The following is an 18,018-nucleotide window of genomic DNA, read 5'->3' as shown; positions in this document are numbered from 1 at the left end:
GTTTACGGAACGTCGGTGGCTCTACTCATGTGCCCGTTCGTGCCTGAAATAATGCACGGTAGGGTATCTGAGGTCTTCCTCCAACGTCGCCAAATGACCTATACTCTGTGGTTGTGACGTAAAATCCAATCAAAACAAACAAACAAACAAACTAATATAAAAACCTTCATATCTGAATAATTTCAGTTCAATGCTTAATCAAATGATAATGATGATGACGATGTGAGAGAATATCAGTGATTACCTTTTTTGTCTTTTTCAACATTGATTTAGTTTCAAACTGTATAAGCTTATGTGTGGATATCATAGCATTAGTGCATTATTTTTGTCCATTTTCAATGAACGAAAATGGTCAAAAATGTACACAACTTATGACAAAATATCAAGGGTAGTTGACAGCAATGATTCAATAAAATAATCTTTGCATAATGTGCATTCTACACGTTAATTTAATGTCATAATTTCTATTTATTTATTTATTATGTGACATTAACGCATCGATTTGATATAATAATACAGTTGGTATTTACGTTTAATGCGTTTGCATTGAATGCAAAAAAACCCCACCCTCTCCAAAAAAAATTCAATGCACGGGGAAATTATCTATACAATAGTATTACAATAGTGGTTTTGCTTATTTTGTTAAATTGATCATGTATTCCCGGTCCAGATCCCAATCGTTATTTGAGCTTGATATGCTCATTAACTTATTTATGTAGCTACAGATTCACTGTATCATTTACAGCAAGCCTTTACAATAAAATGTATATGGATGCTTGTTATTACATGCATCTTTTACTTCCGATCACCTTATCATATTTTGCAGGGTTATACAATTCAACGTGTATTATTAGTTTTGGCTATCACAGGAAGTAGATGTGTTTCAACACAGTGTTTTTGATTGCCGTTTGGTTCTGAACACAGTTATATAACAGGTTTATTCTATGTTAGACTTGTTTTCAGTTACTGATTGATTCACTACAAAATTGATTTCCATGTAACTGAGATACGAATTACAAGCCCACCAAGCACGCTAGTATGTTCCTATGGCTTTTAAAACCTTTAACGTTTATTCACCTGGGAAATCTATTTTTATCAGATGTCAATAGTGAATGTTAGCTTTGCAAACAAACCTGGTGTAGATTAAATCAATTTAGGTTTTGTCGATCGCATTTTTTACCCTTTTCTGTCATACTTTTGGTGAAGTTGGTTAAGGATTTTGGTTTATCGAGTACTAAGTGTCTAAATGTGTTTTTTTTTACCTTCAAACATATATGTCATTTTGTATAAAACAGTTCATTCCTGTTTATTGGAACTACATGTACTAGTTTGTATACAAACACATGGCAAATACGCTATAAGAAGTCGTGTAATGTTTATGCGATTTTTTATTATCAACTTATAAAGATCTAAATGGAAACAAAGAACCTCAAGTTATCATGAATTAAAAATATATCATTATTTTGTTGATGAGAGGTATCTAAGAATTTGGTTAACTAACAATAGATAATTTAAACAATATCTTTCTTAAGATGGGAAAAATTATGTTGAATAAGTAGCGGCAGTATCTAAGATATTTGAATAATCTAAAAAGAAAAGATCTGAACAATTTTTTTTATAAAGATTGGGACAAGTTCATTTAAATTAGTTAGTCACGACAGTCATTTATTGAATGAGAACAAGAAAAGCTGTAAAGTAACAAATTTAGAAAACATTTGCTATCTCTATGAAATCTTAGCAAAGTTTGAAGTGACCAATTGACATTTTTTTCCACAAATCCACAAAAACGATCAAAACTTTTTTGTACAATATATGATGTTGAAATCACGGTCACTTAAGAGGAAATCATATCATGAATACACATGTAATCAATTATGAATTTCTGTTGCATCAAAATTGCATGCATTGTTTTTAAAGTAAATGTTGCTTGTAAAAATTAAAGCATTTTTATTCTATTTACAATATCGAATGAATGTTCTCACATAGATTGCTAATATCGAATTACGAAGGAAATGATCCCTGTGGTATAGAATAATGTAATTAAGGTCAATAGTGCTATCATTAACTGAAATGATGTAAATACATTTTCTTATTAATGTTTCAATAAATGGTACAAAGTTGTGTGATGTTTAGTAAATTACTGAATGGAATTATCAGGAATAGGTTTAAGAAATGATATAAAGAAATTTTCATATTAATGTGTTTTTTTTGTAAATGATACAAATTAAGATTTATGTTTCCAAAGTACTGTAACACGTTTTCAGGAATGATTTTGTATGTGTTTTTCTGAATAATTATAAAAAGTCAAGGAAGGTTTATGAATTATTGCCTAAAAAATTCAAGAGTTGGAGACACAAATGGGGATCTCAGTAGAACCACACGTAGATGATAGCTTTCTCTCTTGCAAGAATCAAAAGACGCTTCGCGGCTAGGACTTACAGCGTTGAGGGGCAGGTGATTGTAGTCAACTACCTTAACCACTCGGGCACAGACGCCGCCCGTTGTTATTGTTTTATTAATATAAAACCATGTAACTGTTGGCAAACGTGAGCTGGAAGTGAATTAATGTAGCACAGTAAAAGTTTGCAACCACTTAACATTAATTTATTTTCTTGTGTGAATATAAGAACACATTTACAAATGAAATGACGTGTCAAATTGTGGTTCAAATGTGTTTTTTCTCAGTCTTTATTATTTCCAAATAAAAAATTACCGTCTATAAACTTTGTTGTCGTTGTCAAATTATATTGTTATATTTAGTAAATTGTCCTCAATATTGATACAGAATCTAATTATCAAATTACTGTAATAACATAATTATAAAATGATTTCTTTTATTCAAATTACCTTTCAAAAAACCGTTGTATCTTTTCTCAAATTACCGTTCACATAATCTTTACTTTAATCTTCTGACAAATTGCTCTTTAAATTGCCGTTTTAAGAGCCAATACATCCTGACGAGAATAATTTTTGTAATGGATTCAAGCAACAATTGACTCGATAAAAGCTTGACAATAAACGAACATGTATTGATTTTGTTAGTTATAATCATAAACACATGGTACTTAAAGAAAAACTATAGTTTAGTTTATCAGTTTATTGTACAACAGACAGCATTATATAATATCTACTTAAACCGGTGCAAGGGGACGTGAGGGATGTTGCATTCTTTCATTATCCCTCATGTACAGACTCAATCAAACCGAGTCAGCAACTTTCTTCGGAAGCTATCACTTATTTTCCAGATACTTATCACGCTAAATAGCTTTAATGGACTTGTTCATGTTTCAATCTGGACAAAACCATTCCTTATTTTCAGAAAAACAATCATAATAAACACTGACTTAAAAAAGAACAGTTAAGATCATGATAAGACGGTACTGTTCACATAGGTAGACTATGATATCGCCACTAGGCTCAAATCAATGTTAAATGTTAGTAAGGTCAGTTATTGTTTATGTTTGATTAAAGGCCCATTATGCCTCAACAATGCTATCATTTTTATTTCTCAAAAACTATTTCATTATTTGGTATTTCGTGACAGTTTACAAAACAATACTCATTTGCCACAAATTTAAACTATCTTATACTTATTTTGCTCTGTTGGCAATGGATATAATTATAGTGAATAGGTATTTTGTACGGAAGTCAAAATACTATGTGTTTACATTTTGCTACCTTTACAACAGATTGCTGCACATTCAGCGCAACTTCAGTTGTTTAACATCTAATTTGCTCTTAATCAATCACATGCTTGACAGGTTCTAAAGAATAAAATATTGGATTTCTGTGGCATAATGTGCATTAAATTAAGTATAGTTTTGTGTTATAATTATTCACATGCGTGTAATTTTAAATGCACATGTGAGATGTGGGCTTGCATGTCAGAATATCTAACGTAATTATAGTCGTTAAGTTATTCTAATATATAATGATAGAAATAACGAAATCCCTAGAGAACGCCCAAAATGACAAAATTGAAAATTGTGCAGGCTTCATAATGAACTTCATACATTGACGTTAATTAGTCCATGTAGGAATTATAAAAATATTTATATTGCCGTTAGTTCATATCGAATTGTAAAGCATATGTTTATATCACTACAAAAGAAGTTTTGGTGACTCTGAGTGCATCTTTATTCAATATAATGATATATAGAACTTACAAACTCTGTTATGTCATCATGACATTTGGTCTATAGTTGGAATAATTTGATACAGATATGCTTGTGTCGTGTGCAAGACAACCAATCTCTTTGTTTGCAGCTTTGAATTTACTACCTTTAGTGTAAGGCGTAAAATAGCATATTTAAATAGAAATTCTTTGAGCGTGCAGAATTGTTTGTCTTTGATAATATTTATGCAAAAGGCGTCTTAAAGAGAATGAAATTTAAACATCTTAACCTAGTTTTTTTTTTTATAGAATTTCTTTATATAATATGTGCTGGATCCGATTTCAACAATATTTTATCTCTGCAAAATGTTTGAAAACAATTGTTAGGATCTTTTCCTGTAAATTGCTTTTTGAAGCTGCCTTGATTTTTAACATTTGCAAAATCACACAAACAGTGTGATTATTAAGTGTTATTGATGAATATTAACCAAGTTTAATAGAGACTCTTGGATGAATGGGTTTCTTTCAATTTTACAGACGACACACTCTCGTCTGCTTCCTGGCTTTATAAAGAGCAAACAAATTGTTTGTCGAGATCTATACAATATTGTCACGGTGTTCTCACATTGATCAGTAGCAAACCTTCTAGTGGTAAATTGTAAAGCTATGAATAAAGATTATCTCTTTTATAAAATGAGAACGTCGAAATAACTTTGTTTCAAAGGAAAGGATGCACACACGAAAAGATTTAAGTAAAATTAGAGACTTGAACTTTATGAGTTGAAAAGAAAAGCACGGAAGCGATTATCACAAAAAATAATTCAATTAAAGGAACACCACTAAGGTCCAAAGGCCTAAAGCATAAAACTTGAAAATCTTAAAAAATATCAAGTGGATCACTTAATATGGTAAACTTTGCAAAGGATAACATAGAAGTTTAGTGAGAACTGAATTGAAAAATCGATTTTCCCTGCTATCCTTAGCCGGGTTTGAGTAAAATCGTTGCAACGCTTTTCATTTTTCATTTTCTGGTCATTTTAGGGAATAATGATGATTACTCTGGATAAACGGAATGAGGAAATGAACTGAAAATTTGCACACACGTTACTAGCCCAGACCTTCATCAAATTCTACACCTATTTCGGGCTAATGTTCCCTGTCCCGACACGTCAAAAAAACGTAGTTGAATCCATTTAATTAATCTAAAAAAATGATGTACGTGATTTGGACAAAAACGCTGACATTTACTACAGGTATATCCCTACATATTCAAACTAGAAATTTGAATTCCATGTCTTGTCCCATTTCTATATAGCTCTCTGCTAGGGACTCTTCGTGTGTGAGACTGACTTGGTGTTGTCGACAGGCGTGGCTTTAATTATTTATTCATATATTATATACAGGCATTATTTCACCTGATATTTTAAGGAAGCATCTAACATCTAATATTTAATCAAGAAAATGTTAAATCATGTCTTCATATGCCATTTTTTCTTCCCTTAAATGCTTCTGTTAAATTGACTTTTTAAAGATAGAAAAGAGGGACAAGGTCCTTCATTCAAAACAATTGCTGTTTTGCAAGAGGAATACCCCAAAACGAGGACAGAGCGCACGATTGATGCTACGCTGGTTATTACCTCCAGCGAAAAAGATCCAACACAAACTTGTCTGTAATTTTTCCTTATTACTTTATTTCCATTGCCCTCTAGGGATTTCCTTGTTTCAGAATTTCTATTCTCTAACACGATAGTTAAGTCAGTAATCACGATATATCACAAGATGCCATTGACAAAACTAGGAGACAAATAAATCATTGCATTTTGTATAAATTGCTACTGTCTATTCTGGTTAAATTATATGTTTTGGGGAATATGTAAGGAGGAAAATTTGCGACTGCTGATACCAACCCATATAATGTATATATTTTATATATCGCACAGATGTAGTTAATGTTCCATATTATTGACTGGATTCTTGAATCTTCCTTGATGGAATTGTCTTATCATCCGCACACTAAGGGTATAATACAAAGGGGTATGTAGAAGACAGAGAGATAAATCTTGATTGTGAATTGAAAGCTGTAATAGGATTTGGAAAATACACATGCAGTCTTGAGCGTTATTCCAGCCTTTAGCCGTTTTAATAACAGATATATTTCCCCCGGTAGCAGTATTTTATAATATTCAAGCCGACGTTTAACAGAGTAGTCTTTTGAATTCAGGATCGGTGTGATACACGATACAATTTTATACTGTCTTGTTATCATTTTACCAGTATCACTAAATTATCCATTCAGGCTTAGTAAGCTCAAGTTACTTTCAGCATTTTAATGATTGTGTCAAAAAGGAACTTAGGTCATACCTGCAATCTAACTTGCATATCAGCAAATCCTGATTCCGACGCATTGATAATGGATCTATACTTCATCACCTTCATAAAGTACAGCTTTTCATCTATTGCGTATTAATTATGGAACTATCATACATCTTCTTTGTAAAATATAGTTATTCATTTACGCAAATAGTAAATATAATAGTAAATGTAATGCTGTCTAAACATACTTACAAATGTAACCTATTGCCCATTTAATGTCTGCTCTATCATAGGGAATATTACAATTATACATGCAGTTGAAGTGACGACCATAAAGGACCATAACAAGCCATTTGACGGCATATGTAAACCTAAGCTACTATTCAGATACCTAGCAACGGCTTAAGTAGACTTTGTTTGATTTATTTGGTTTTACGGCGCACGAACACAGTTTATGTCATAAGGCGCCGAAACAGGAAATATGATTTTGTCTAATCTTGGGTGTTACAAACTTTAAAGCAACACCATTGGTTACAACCACCACACCTGCTGGAGCTACGAGATGCATATACTTTAATAATGCGACCATATAGTCGCTCTGTAATTCTGATGCTTCAACACGTAAAGGCTATCTTTCAGTCACAAGTATACTAAAATATTTGCAGATACTGTATTGATTATGCCATATAATATGAAACTTTTATATCATGCCTATTTTATGCATTGATATATAAACATGCATTTACATACCACAACAGCCATCGGACTCGACTTTATAAAGATTGCTATCGATCAAGATTACAAGTTGCCATGTTTTGTTATGAATATTGATGAAGTAAATCACTTGGGAAGTTCTTTTGCTGATGAGATAGAAACGTTTAGATCTATTCCTCCTGAAAATCCAGTTTACCCCGGTCTTAAATGTTAATATAAAGTCAGCCGATAGCAATGCAACTTTTGATGTTTCAGAATTGCTTTATTCCATAAACGTGTTTTATAGGATGAGGAGTCAAATAAAGAGAGAATGGAAAGAAAAATAAATCATTGATAACAATATTATTTGTTTTATAGGAAGTTGTCATCGATAAATTATTGTGTTTATACTTATCAGGGTCCATCAAATAGCGTTGTTAGATATTGTTGGCGGATCCTTGAAATTTCGCTTTGAAACCAAATATTTACATAGAAAATAAACACTGATAACAATGTATAAAATACATTAAAACAATAGAAATGGGAATAAAAATATTTGTTAAGGAGAGATTTAACAATGCAACTTATTCATCAATGTATGCAAATAATATAGATTTAAAGCAAAAAGAGATGCACAACAAATACGGCAAAAATAATATCAATTTTACATATGTTTAGTCTTCTATTTTCAGGAAGCTAGAAGAAGAGTATGTCGCTTACACAGCCGATGTGGAAAGACGAACTAATGAGGTTGTGGCATCAGCTGGTGAACTCAATAAAGACTCTCCATTATGTCCAATCTGTCTGGAAAGCGAACTGAAAATACAGGAGGGCAAGATGACGGAAGGACAAAATGTATGCGCAGATTGCGGTAACCTAACGTGTCTTAAATGCGGAGAAATGGAGCAATCCGTTACGTCAAAAGTAAGTAAATAATAAAACAAGATATAAGGCAAATGTTCTGATCACTTTACAATATTTTTACTAAAAAAATACTTCAAGGTATATTACTTCTTGACCGCGAAAACTCATGTATTTGAGGATGGCCAACGATAATCGTATAAAACTTTTGGCCCAAACATTTTGTATCTACACTTAATTATTATCTTTACTTTGTTTAACTGTGAATTTGTATATTGTGTGCATATTAAAACAATTTAAGCATTATTAAATTTAAACGGAAAAAATGTGGAAAATTAAAGATTCTCTTATAAGCTGCGAAATTTTAAACTTAAAATATTTTCTGAATTAGTACAAAATGCATAGTTATCTTTTATTGATCTAATATTCATCGGAACAAATTGTTTTCATTTGTACAATAAGCTCTGATTGTACAAGTAATTTGTAATCGTCTAACGGTTGATAAAGATTTAAACTTACTTTAGACTCGTTGTCAATATTATTGATAAACTTCCACTGTCATGGCCAATAAAAATAATTAAAGTCAATACCTATTGTCGGTGTGTTTGATAATTTGTATGTCTTCTGCAAAGACCAAGCTCAGTCTATATTCTTTTCTTTGACACATTTAACATTAAAGTTTTTAATCAAAAGGCTGGCACTTCATACTTGCCTCTAAACAAGAACAAGGACCATATTCTGGCAAATAAACTTTAACATTGACCGCCAGTCAAGTTGAAAAAGTCTAATGTCTGGTACTTGCACTATAACTTTGTTTCAAAAAGTGTTGATTGAGTGCTTTTGTATATTGTTAAAAAAAAACACACAACCGAACAGACGTACAAGGTTAAGACACAGATTAATCATGGTTTTCTTATAGTTGTAAAATTCGCACAAAAGTCTAGGAATATCCAGTTTTTCTCCGAAATTTTGGAAAACCTAAACCTATCACTTAGACACCAATTTTTTTTCTAAGATAATAACAGCGAATGCGTCAGTAATTTCCGATTTCCGAACTTTTATTGGAAAAAGGTGTGTCATGTGAAATTATCCTGTCAAGATCAAGCTTCCCATATATTTAGTTTTGGCAATAGGAAGAATATATGCATCAGCTATGTTTTGTTTCCTAGGCTTTTTGTGTGAGGAATGGGAGAAAGATATCATTTAGTTTTTACGATTTTTTTAGTTTGTGTTTTAAGCTATAAGCTTATTAAAACACTCTCGAATCTGTTCCTGAAACTAACCAGTATTTAGCAATGAGTGTAAAGTTTCTTGCTCAAGGACACAACGGCTCGGTCCTGACACGGTTTGAAACCACGCTGCCAGCAATCCTTACGCGTTAACCAATAAGCCACACCGCAATACAGAGTAGTATATACTTACATGTTTATAATATTCAAATATAAAAAAAATATATCATAAGAGAACTAGGTAAATATAAGATCATGCTCTTTATACATATGCACATAGACAAAGTAAAATAATTATATAAGTTTGTTTGAAAACACTTCCCATTTGTTAAGCTATCAAACCGTTTTTAATTGAATTACTGTTTGCATTCTTATTTACTGCTAACAAGGCAGACGCCATTTCTTGCTGCTTCAGCATATATTAAAATGCAATAAACCACAGAAAGGAAACACTTGTCGTCTGCTATGTGCACAAAATTGCAAAGTTGCTAATTTCTGTTCTAATAAAAATATTTTAATGTCATACAAAGGAATTGCAGCGACTCATACAAGTAAGTGTACATGTCTGTCTACAGTTAAAGCCTTGTCAATGTGTAGAGGCCATACTTAAGCCGTATTATCTGTGTGTTGTGAACAATATTTGTGCCTCTAACAGACAACATTATATGAAACACTTCCTATTCAAAACTCTTTTCGAACTTTCAATTCTTGCTTTCCTGACCAACACATATATAACACAAATAATGGGACGATATTTTTTACTAATTTAAAAATATGCTAAAGTAGTTTTTTCTTATATGGTCATTGCATGCTTTGGTAACATCAAATTAATTATTTTGGATGATATAATTTTAGAATAAGCAGGGAATCGTAAATATCTAATGCAACGTTGTCATAATACGGTGCTTTTAAGGGCTTTTTGCAGATTTTGAAGTTTCCAACATCAGTGTATAATCATAGTGATGAACCTATAAGGTGCCGTACAGAGAGAAGTGAAGCTAAATAATGGAAAACCTGGTTAACCAGAAAATTTCGCAATATCTTTATGCCTTATAACACACGATGGGACTTGAATTCATTTTTAACATTGCCAACATGTCCTTCAAACAAAATAAGGCCATTGATAGTAAATTCACAAAAGAATACAATATGATAACATTTATATTGGCATTTTTCCAAAATTCCATATTGCAGACGACAATTGATTCTTGTTTTATTCATTTTCAATGTTTTGCTGAGGCACCAAGAAATATCTAAAGCCCTATAAACAAAATGGTAAAAATCAATCAGGAACTAATGTTGGCTTAATATTTCAACAAATTGAAAATGCCACAGTTGAACAGCATGATAATGTTTTTCTTTTATAAATTTATGTAGAAAAGAAATACGTAGTGATCTACATATTCTGACGTAATAATGGCTTCAATGTATCTAGAAAGAAACCAAAGAAGCAGTTTGACCTTGACAGCATAACATTTTACTACTACTTTTAAATTATTTTTATGGCCCATTACTGTCTGATAAATCATTCGAATCAGTTAAGCGAAATCTGGTGGTTTTTTGTTGTTGTTAAGTTTCATATTTCCTGATGCAACAATGTTTCAGCAGAGACAAATAATCCCTGGCAAAATACATTTTGAAAACAATACACAGTATTACGACAAGGTCAACAATGATAGACGAATTTCCAGATATAATGGTTGTTATTTGTGCTACACAAGTGGTATGAATTTCATTTTGGTCTGATGAACAAAATACTTTAAGACATGCAGTTTGAAACAAACAACTGAAATTATACTCAGATAGATTCCTTACAAGGTTTTCTCCAGTACCCTTAACATGTTTACTTCCAGAAATTATGACATTTTTCATACTTACTATAATAGGAACATCCCAATATCTCAACATGAAACCCAATCTGCCGAATATAATGACTGTTCTTTTTACAAAAAAAAACCAAAAAACCAAAGGCAAGCAAATGATGAGATTCTTGAAATATAAGTAAAAAATTAAACTTTAAATCTAACGTCAATTGGAAAGAGAGAAATACGTGCCCACGAGAACAATAAACGCAAGTTCCATTTCATCTGTTCTTTGTACATATTCTAAACGTTTATTTTATTACTTGTTACATTTGGATTCCTTTCATAGATCTATTATTGACCGATTTAAATAAAATCGTAAAATGTAGAGACATTTGTTTAATTTTCACCCAATGAGAGTAGGAGAGAAATCGAGAGTTTGTTTTAGCTTTTTTTCAAATTTATTTTGTTCGATTATGTTTGAATCTATAAGCCTATTGAAACACTCGAATCAGTTCCTGGAACTAACAAGTACTTCCTGGAACTAACCAGTACTTAGCAATGAGTGTAAATTTTCTTGCTCAAGGAAACAACGACTTGCCCCTGGCATGATTTTTTCCTTCGCGGCCAGCAATCCTAATGTCACCAGTTCCACGCGTTAATCACCAGGCCACGTCGCTACAAAGAGGTTATCATTTCAATACTATAAATTTTAAGAATAAAACATAGAAAATATAGCACAAGAGACTTTAGCAAAATTTATATCATGCTCATTTATTTGTGGAAAGCAAAAACAGTTTTATTTTATAAGTATACATGAAAACCTTTTTCCAATTGTTTAGCTATTTAATCTGTTGAATTTGATTATTGATTGCTTTTACTTGATGGTTTTCAAGGCAGACGCTATTTTTGCTTATTCAGCACAAATGAAAATGTAATTAACAACAGAAAGGAAACAGTTGTCGTCTGCTCTGTGCACAAAATTGTAAAGTGGCTAATTTCTGTTCTGATAAAATTATTTTTTATGTCATACAAAGGAACTGCAGCGACTCAAAGAAGTGTAAGTGTCTATTTGCTGTCAATAGCCTTTGTTTAAAGATCTTTGTTAAAAGATCGACTTGTCGATTACGTGTGTAGAGATCATACTTAATTCGTATTATTTTTGTCTCTTAAGCCATTTTTGTGCCTGTTATGGACCACATTATGAACTGTCCGAATAATGAAACGTTTCCTATTAAACACTCTTTTTTCAAAGCCTTTACCAACTTTAATTGATTGCTTTCTTGACCATTACACAATCAAATCCGACTGATGTAAAAAAAGAAAAATATGCACAATTTATTTCTTATTAAATAATTATTTAAGAATTTTGCACGCTTTAATTCCTATGGATTTGTTTAGAATTATCCTTTAATAGAAAATATCTTATGACGCTAAATCATACTACACTGCGTAAAAGGGCTAATTAGCTCACATGAGAACAATGTCCTTAAAGTAAGAATTGTTCAAATGAAAGCCCTAGGGTCAAAATTGGCCCGGCCCCAGGGGACATTGATTTTCCCTATATGTATATAGTAAAATTTTTAAAATCTTCTTGTGAACATCCAAAAGCACTATAGATAAGATATTTGGCATGAAAGATCTTCTAGGGGATGTCTACCACGAGTGTTCAAATAAAGGCCATAAAGTCAAAATTGGCCCCTGTCCCTTGTTTTCAAATTGTGCTTCTTGGGTGAAACGAGGCTCTAGTTTTACCTTTTGACCTATTTCTCAGTTGAGCGATCTAGGGCCACCTGGGCCCTCTTGTTGTAGATTTTGAAGTTTCCAACGTAAATGAAAAATAATGATGAACCTGTGCCATACAGAACGCACTTCAGCAAAAATAATGGCAAACCAGGTTTATCAGAAAAATTCCGCAAAACCTCTCATGCTTCATAACATACAATGAGACTTTTGACATCGACAACATGACCTTTTAACAAAATAAGGCCGTTCATAGTACACTTACAATAATTTACATACAATATTATAACATATATATTGGCATCTTTTAAAAATTCCAAATTTCACACTACAATTGATTCTTGTTTTATTCATTTTCAATATTCGCTGAGGCACCAAGAAATAGCTAAATCCCTAAAAACCAAATGGTAAAAACCAATCAGGAATTTATGTTGGCATATTTTTTCAACAAATTGAAAATGTTCCAGCGGAACTGCATGTTATGTAAAGGAATCCGTGGTGATCCACAAATTATGACGTCATAATGGCCTCAATGTAAGAAGCAGTTTGACCTTGACAGCATAACATTCTGCTACTACTTTTAAATTATTATTATCGCCCATTATTGTCTGATAAATCATTTGCATCAGTTAAGCGAAATTCAGTGTCTGTTTTTGTTAATTTTCATATTTCCTGATGCAGCAATGTTTCAGCTGAGACAAATATTTCCTGGCAAAATAAATTCTGAAAAAGATACAGAGTATTACGACAAGGTCAACAATGATAGGTGAATTCCCAGATATAATGATTGTTATTTGTGCTATACTAGTTGTATCAATTTCATTTTAGTCTGATGAATTAAATACTTTAAGACCAGCAGTTTGAAACAACAAGTGAATATACATAGATAGATTCCTTACAAGCTTTTCTCCAATATCCTTAACATGTTTACTTTCAGAAATTATGACAATTTTTATACTAACTCTAATAGGAACATCCCAACATTAAACCCAATCTACCGAATATAATGACTCTTTAAAATAAACAACAAAAAACAACACATCAGGCAAGCAAATGATGAGATTTCTGAAATATAAGTTAACATTTAAACTTTAATTCTAACGTAAATTGGAAAGAAAGAAATGCGTAAACACGAGAAGTAAGTTCCATTTCATTTGTTCTTTGTAAATATTCTAAACGTTTATTTTATAACTTGTTACATTTGGATTCCTTTAACATGTAGAAACATTTGTTTAATTCTCACCCAATGAGAGAAGGAGAGAAATTGAGAGTTATTCAGTTGGTTTTTTTTAAATTTATTTTAGTTCGATTATGTTTGAATCTATAAGCCCATTGAAACACTCTCGAATCAGTTTATACAAATGCTCGTAGACAAATCAAAAACAGTTATATTTCATAAGTATGTATGAAAACACTCCCAAATTGTTAAGCTATTAAATCTTTTTGAATTTGATTATTGATTGCTTTTACTTGATGGTTTTCAATGCAGACGCTATTTTTGCTGCTTCAGCACATATTAAAATCTACTAAACAACAGACAGGAAACAGTTGTCGTCTTCTCTGTGCACAAAATTGCAAAGTTGCTAATTTCTGTTCTGATAAAATTATCTTTTATGTCATACAAAGGAACTGAAGCGACTCAAAGAAATGTAAGTGTCTTTTTGCTGTCTATTGCCTCTGTTAAAAGATCAACTTGTCGATTACGTGTGTAGAGGTCATACTTTATTCGTATTATCTGTGCCTTTTGAGCCGTTTTTGTGCCTCTATGGACCACATTATGAACTGTCCGAATAATGAAACGTTTCCTATTCAACGCTCTTTTTTCAAAACCTTTACCAACTTTAATTAATTGCTTTCTTGACCATTACACAATCAACTCCGACTGATGTAAAATAGAAAAATATGCACAATTTATTTCTTATTAAATAATTATTTAAGAATTTTGCATGCCTTAATTCCTATGGATTTGTTTAGAATTATCCTTCAATAGTAAATATCTTATGACGCTAAATCATACTACACTGCGTAAAAAGGCTAATTAGCTCACCTGAGAACAATGTCCTCAAGGTAAGAATTGTTCAAATGAAAGCCCTAGGGTCAAAATTGGCCAAGCCCCAGGGGACATTGATTTTCCCTATATGTATATAGTAATTTTTTTAAAAATCTTCTTGTGAACATCCAAAAGCACTATAAATAAGATATTTGGCATGAAAGATCTTCTAGGGAATGTCTACCACGGTTGTTCAAATAAAGGCCATAGAGTCAAAATACGCCCCTGTCCCTAATTTTCAAATTGTGCTTCTTGGGTGAAACGAGTCTCTAGTTTTACCTTTTGACCTATTTCTCAGTTGAGCGATCCAGGGCCACCTGGGCCCTCTTGTTGTAGATTTTGAAGTTTCCAACGTAAATGAAACATAATGATGAACCTGTGCCATAAAGAACGCACTTCAGCAAAAATAATGGCAAACCAGGTTTATCAGAAAAATTTCGCAAAACCTCTTATGCCTCATAACATACTGTGAGACTTGATTTCATTTTGACATCGACAACAAAATAAGGCCGTTGATAGTATACTCACAATAAATTACATGCAATATGTTAACATATATATTGGCATTTTTCCAAAATTCCATATTTCACACTACAACTGATTCTTGTTTTATTCATTTTCAATATTCGCTGAGGCACCAAGAAATAACTAAATCCCTAAAAAACAAATGGTAAAAACCAATCAGAAATTTATGTTGGCTATTTCTTTCAACAAATTGAAAATGCTCCAGCGGAACCGCATGTTATGTATCTCTCTTAAAAATTAATGTGAAAAGGAATCCGTGGTGATCTACAAATAATGACGTCATAATGACCTCATTGTAAGAAGCAGTTTGACCTTGACAGCATAATATTCTGCTACTACTTTTAAATTATTATTATCGCCCATTATTGTCTGATAAATCATGTGCATCAGTTAAGCAAAATGCAGTGTTTGTTTTTTGTTAATTTTCATATTTCCTGATGCAGCAATGTTTCAGCTGAGACAAATAATCCCTAGCAAAATAAATTCTGAAAAAGATACAGAGTATTACGACAAGGTCAACAATGATAGATGAATTCCCAGATATTATGATTGTTATTTGTGCTATACTAGTGGTATGAATTTCATTTTGGTCTGATGAACAAAATACTTTAAGACTTGCAGTTTGAAACAAACAACTGGAAATTATACTCAGATAGATTCCTTCCAAGGTTTTGCTCCTTTAATCTTGAACATTATAAGAAAGTAATTGAGATTTGTTATAAAAGTAAAACAAATTATAAAGCAACCAGTAATTTTGTCAATAAATGACGTCTTTTTGTTTTTTCTTTGTTGTTTTTAATCAACTTTTGTCTGTTATTGCATTATTTTACAAGTTGGTAGTTTAGCATATATAAGAAGCATCATTTACCTACATACCTATACTAATAGAAACAATCCAATATAAAACCTTATCTACTGAATGTAATGAATTTTTAGAAACATTACGCAAAGCATGATGTGATTTCTGAAACATTAATATAAAATGTTAAACTTAAAATCTAACGTAAAATATATGCCCTTGAGTACTCACAAGAGGTTCTCAAATATTCATAAAAAAACATAACAAACGTTAAATCACCCAATTTTGTTAAGAAACGACGTCATCTTTTTAATTCTTTCTCTTTTTTGGGCTTTTTCGATCATTTTTCTATTACATGTATTTTTAAACAGCTGGTAGTTGAGCATAAATTAGAAGCATTATTTACATACATTTACAGGAACAACCCAACATAAAACTTATTCTACTGAACGCAATGACTATTTTAGAAACATTAGTCAAGGCATGATGCAATTTCTGAAACATTAGTTTAAAATGTTCAACTTAAAATCTAACATAAAATATATGCCCACGAGTACAATAAACATAAAGTTCATTTCATTTGTTCTTGGTATATATTCTTAATAAGTTTTGATTTACATTGACGTTCATTTTATTCTTTATATCAATTTAATATTGATCCATTCAAGTGATTTAATCATTAAATGTAAAAACATCTGTTTGTACTATAAAATATATCTTTGCAATGTTTATTTTGCATACTTACATAAATGATTTAATTCAAACTTGCTTAGATCATGAAAACCTTGTATTGTAAATATTTCATACTGGAGACATTCAGTTCATTAAGAGGGACTGAGTTCTGTAGATTTTGAAGTTTGCAATACAAATTTATTAAATTAATAATAAACAAATAAATGGCCGTACAAAGCAGCATGAAACACAATAATGGCATACCTGGCCTTTACAATACATTCGATGCCTCATAGCACACTATGATTTTACATTTATTCAGTATACCTTTGATACTTTTAGCGGACAATGTCAGCTTTTACAAGGTCATTGGCAGTAAATTGACAAGTCTTTACGAGAGCTTAATAAGATAACAAGTACATTGAATTGTTTTGAAACATAGAATGAGCAATTTTGTAGTTTAATGCAAATTGCAGACGACAATTGAATCTTGTTCAAACATCTCCACTTAAATAAATAACAAACGAATAAAACATCAACAAAACAACAATCAAACAAAATCCTTAACAAACAAAAAGACACTCTTACGAAACAAACAACACCCACTCCAAATAACAACCACAACAACAAAAAACATTAAAAACAACATAATGTGTAATTGATTTGAGTATGTCTACAAACATAATTTTACATATTGATCAGAACTGATTTATAAAGGAATCAACCACTCAAACTTTTAAATGATACCGATATTGGCGTCACCATACAATTTGCGAGATAAAAACGCTTTTGTGTATTGTTAATTTCGTGTCTAATTCTGTCTTAAATATGCATAATTTCTTCTTCTTATACCATTATTCTACAATTATGACACCAAATCAAATTGGTTTATCTGCTCTAGTTCTCTCTTTAAATAGTTTAAGAAATAAGATGAATAGCCGATTTGTAAAACAGTTCACGCAATAAACACCAACCCATTTTTTCCTAACGCTTTTTATGGAACAAAATGCTCCATACTGTAATAGATATGTCAAAGAAATTCCATCAAGTTGTCGTTATTTATTTTGTTCTTTAGAATTTCCAACACAAAACAGCACCGGTTTCAAATTTACGATGACGTGCGTATATTGAATACGGTAAAATAACAACTTTCAGTTCTAGAGTAATTGATTGCTCAACATTTGGTGCCATTTATCATTTAAAGAGTGAATAGTGAA

General features: G+C 31.5%; 1 protein-coding gene across 5 annotated transcripts in view; it reads left to right on the top strand.

Annotated features, from left to right (window-relative positions):
- The window catches only part of LOC132740518 (microtubule-associated protein futsch-like), a 148,104-nt gene that overhangs the window by 77,065 nt on the left and 53,021 nt on the right, over positions 1-18,018 (top strand). For all 5 annotated transcript variants that reach the window (XM_060728439.1, XM_060728440.1, XM_060728437.1 and 2 more), the window contains exon 2: positions 7,813-8,044. In XM_060728439.1, coding sequence (XP_060584422.1) covers positions 7,813-8,044 — 232 coding nt within the window. The remainder of the gene's footprint in view (positions 1-7,812; positions 8,045-18,018) is intronic.

The sequence above is a fragment of the Ruditapes philippinarum genome, unplaced genomic scaffold, assembly GCF_026571515.1.
Source record: "Ruditapes philippinarum isolate M1 unplaced genomic scaffold, ASM2657151v2 ctg286_1_1_1_1, whole genome shotgun sequence".
NCBI lineage: Eukaryota > Metazoa > Mollusca > Bivalvia > Venerida > Veneridae > Ruditapes > Ruditapes philippinarum.
The sequence above is the reverse complement of the archived record's forward strand: the minus strand, read 5'-3'. Positions and strand labels throughout refer to the sequence as shown.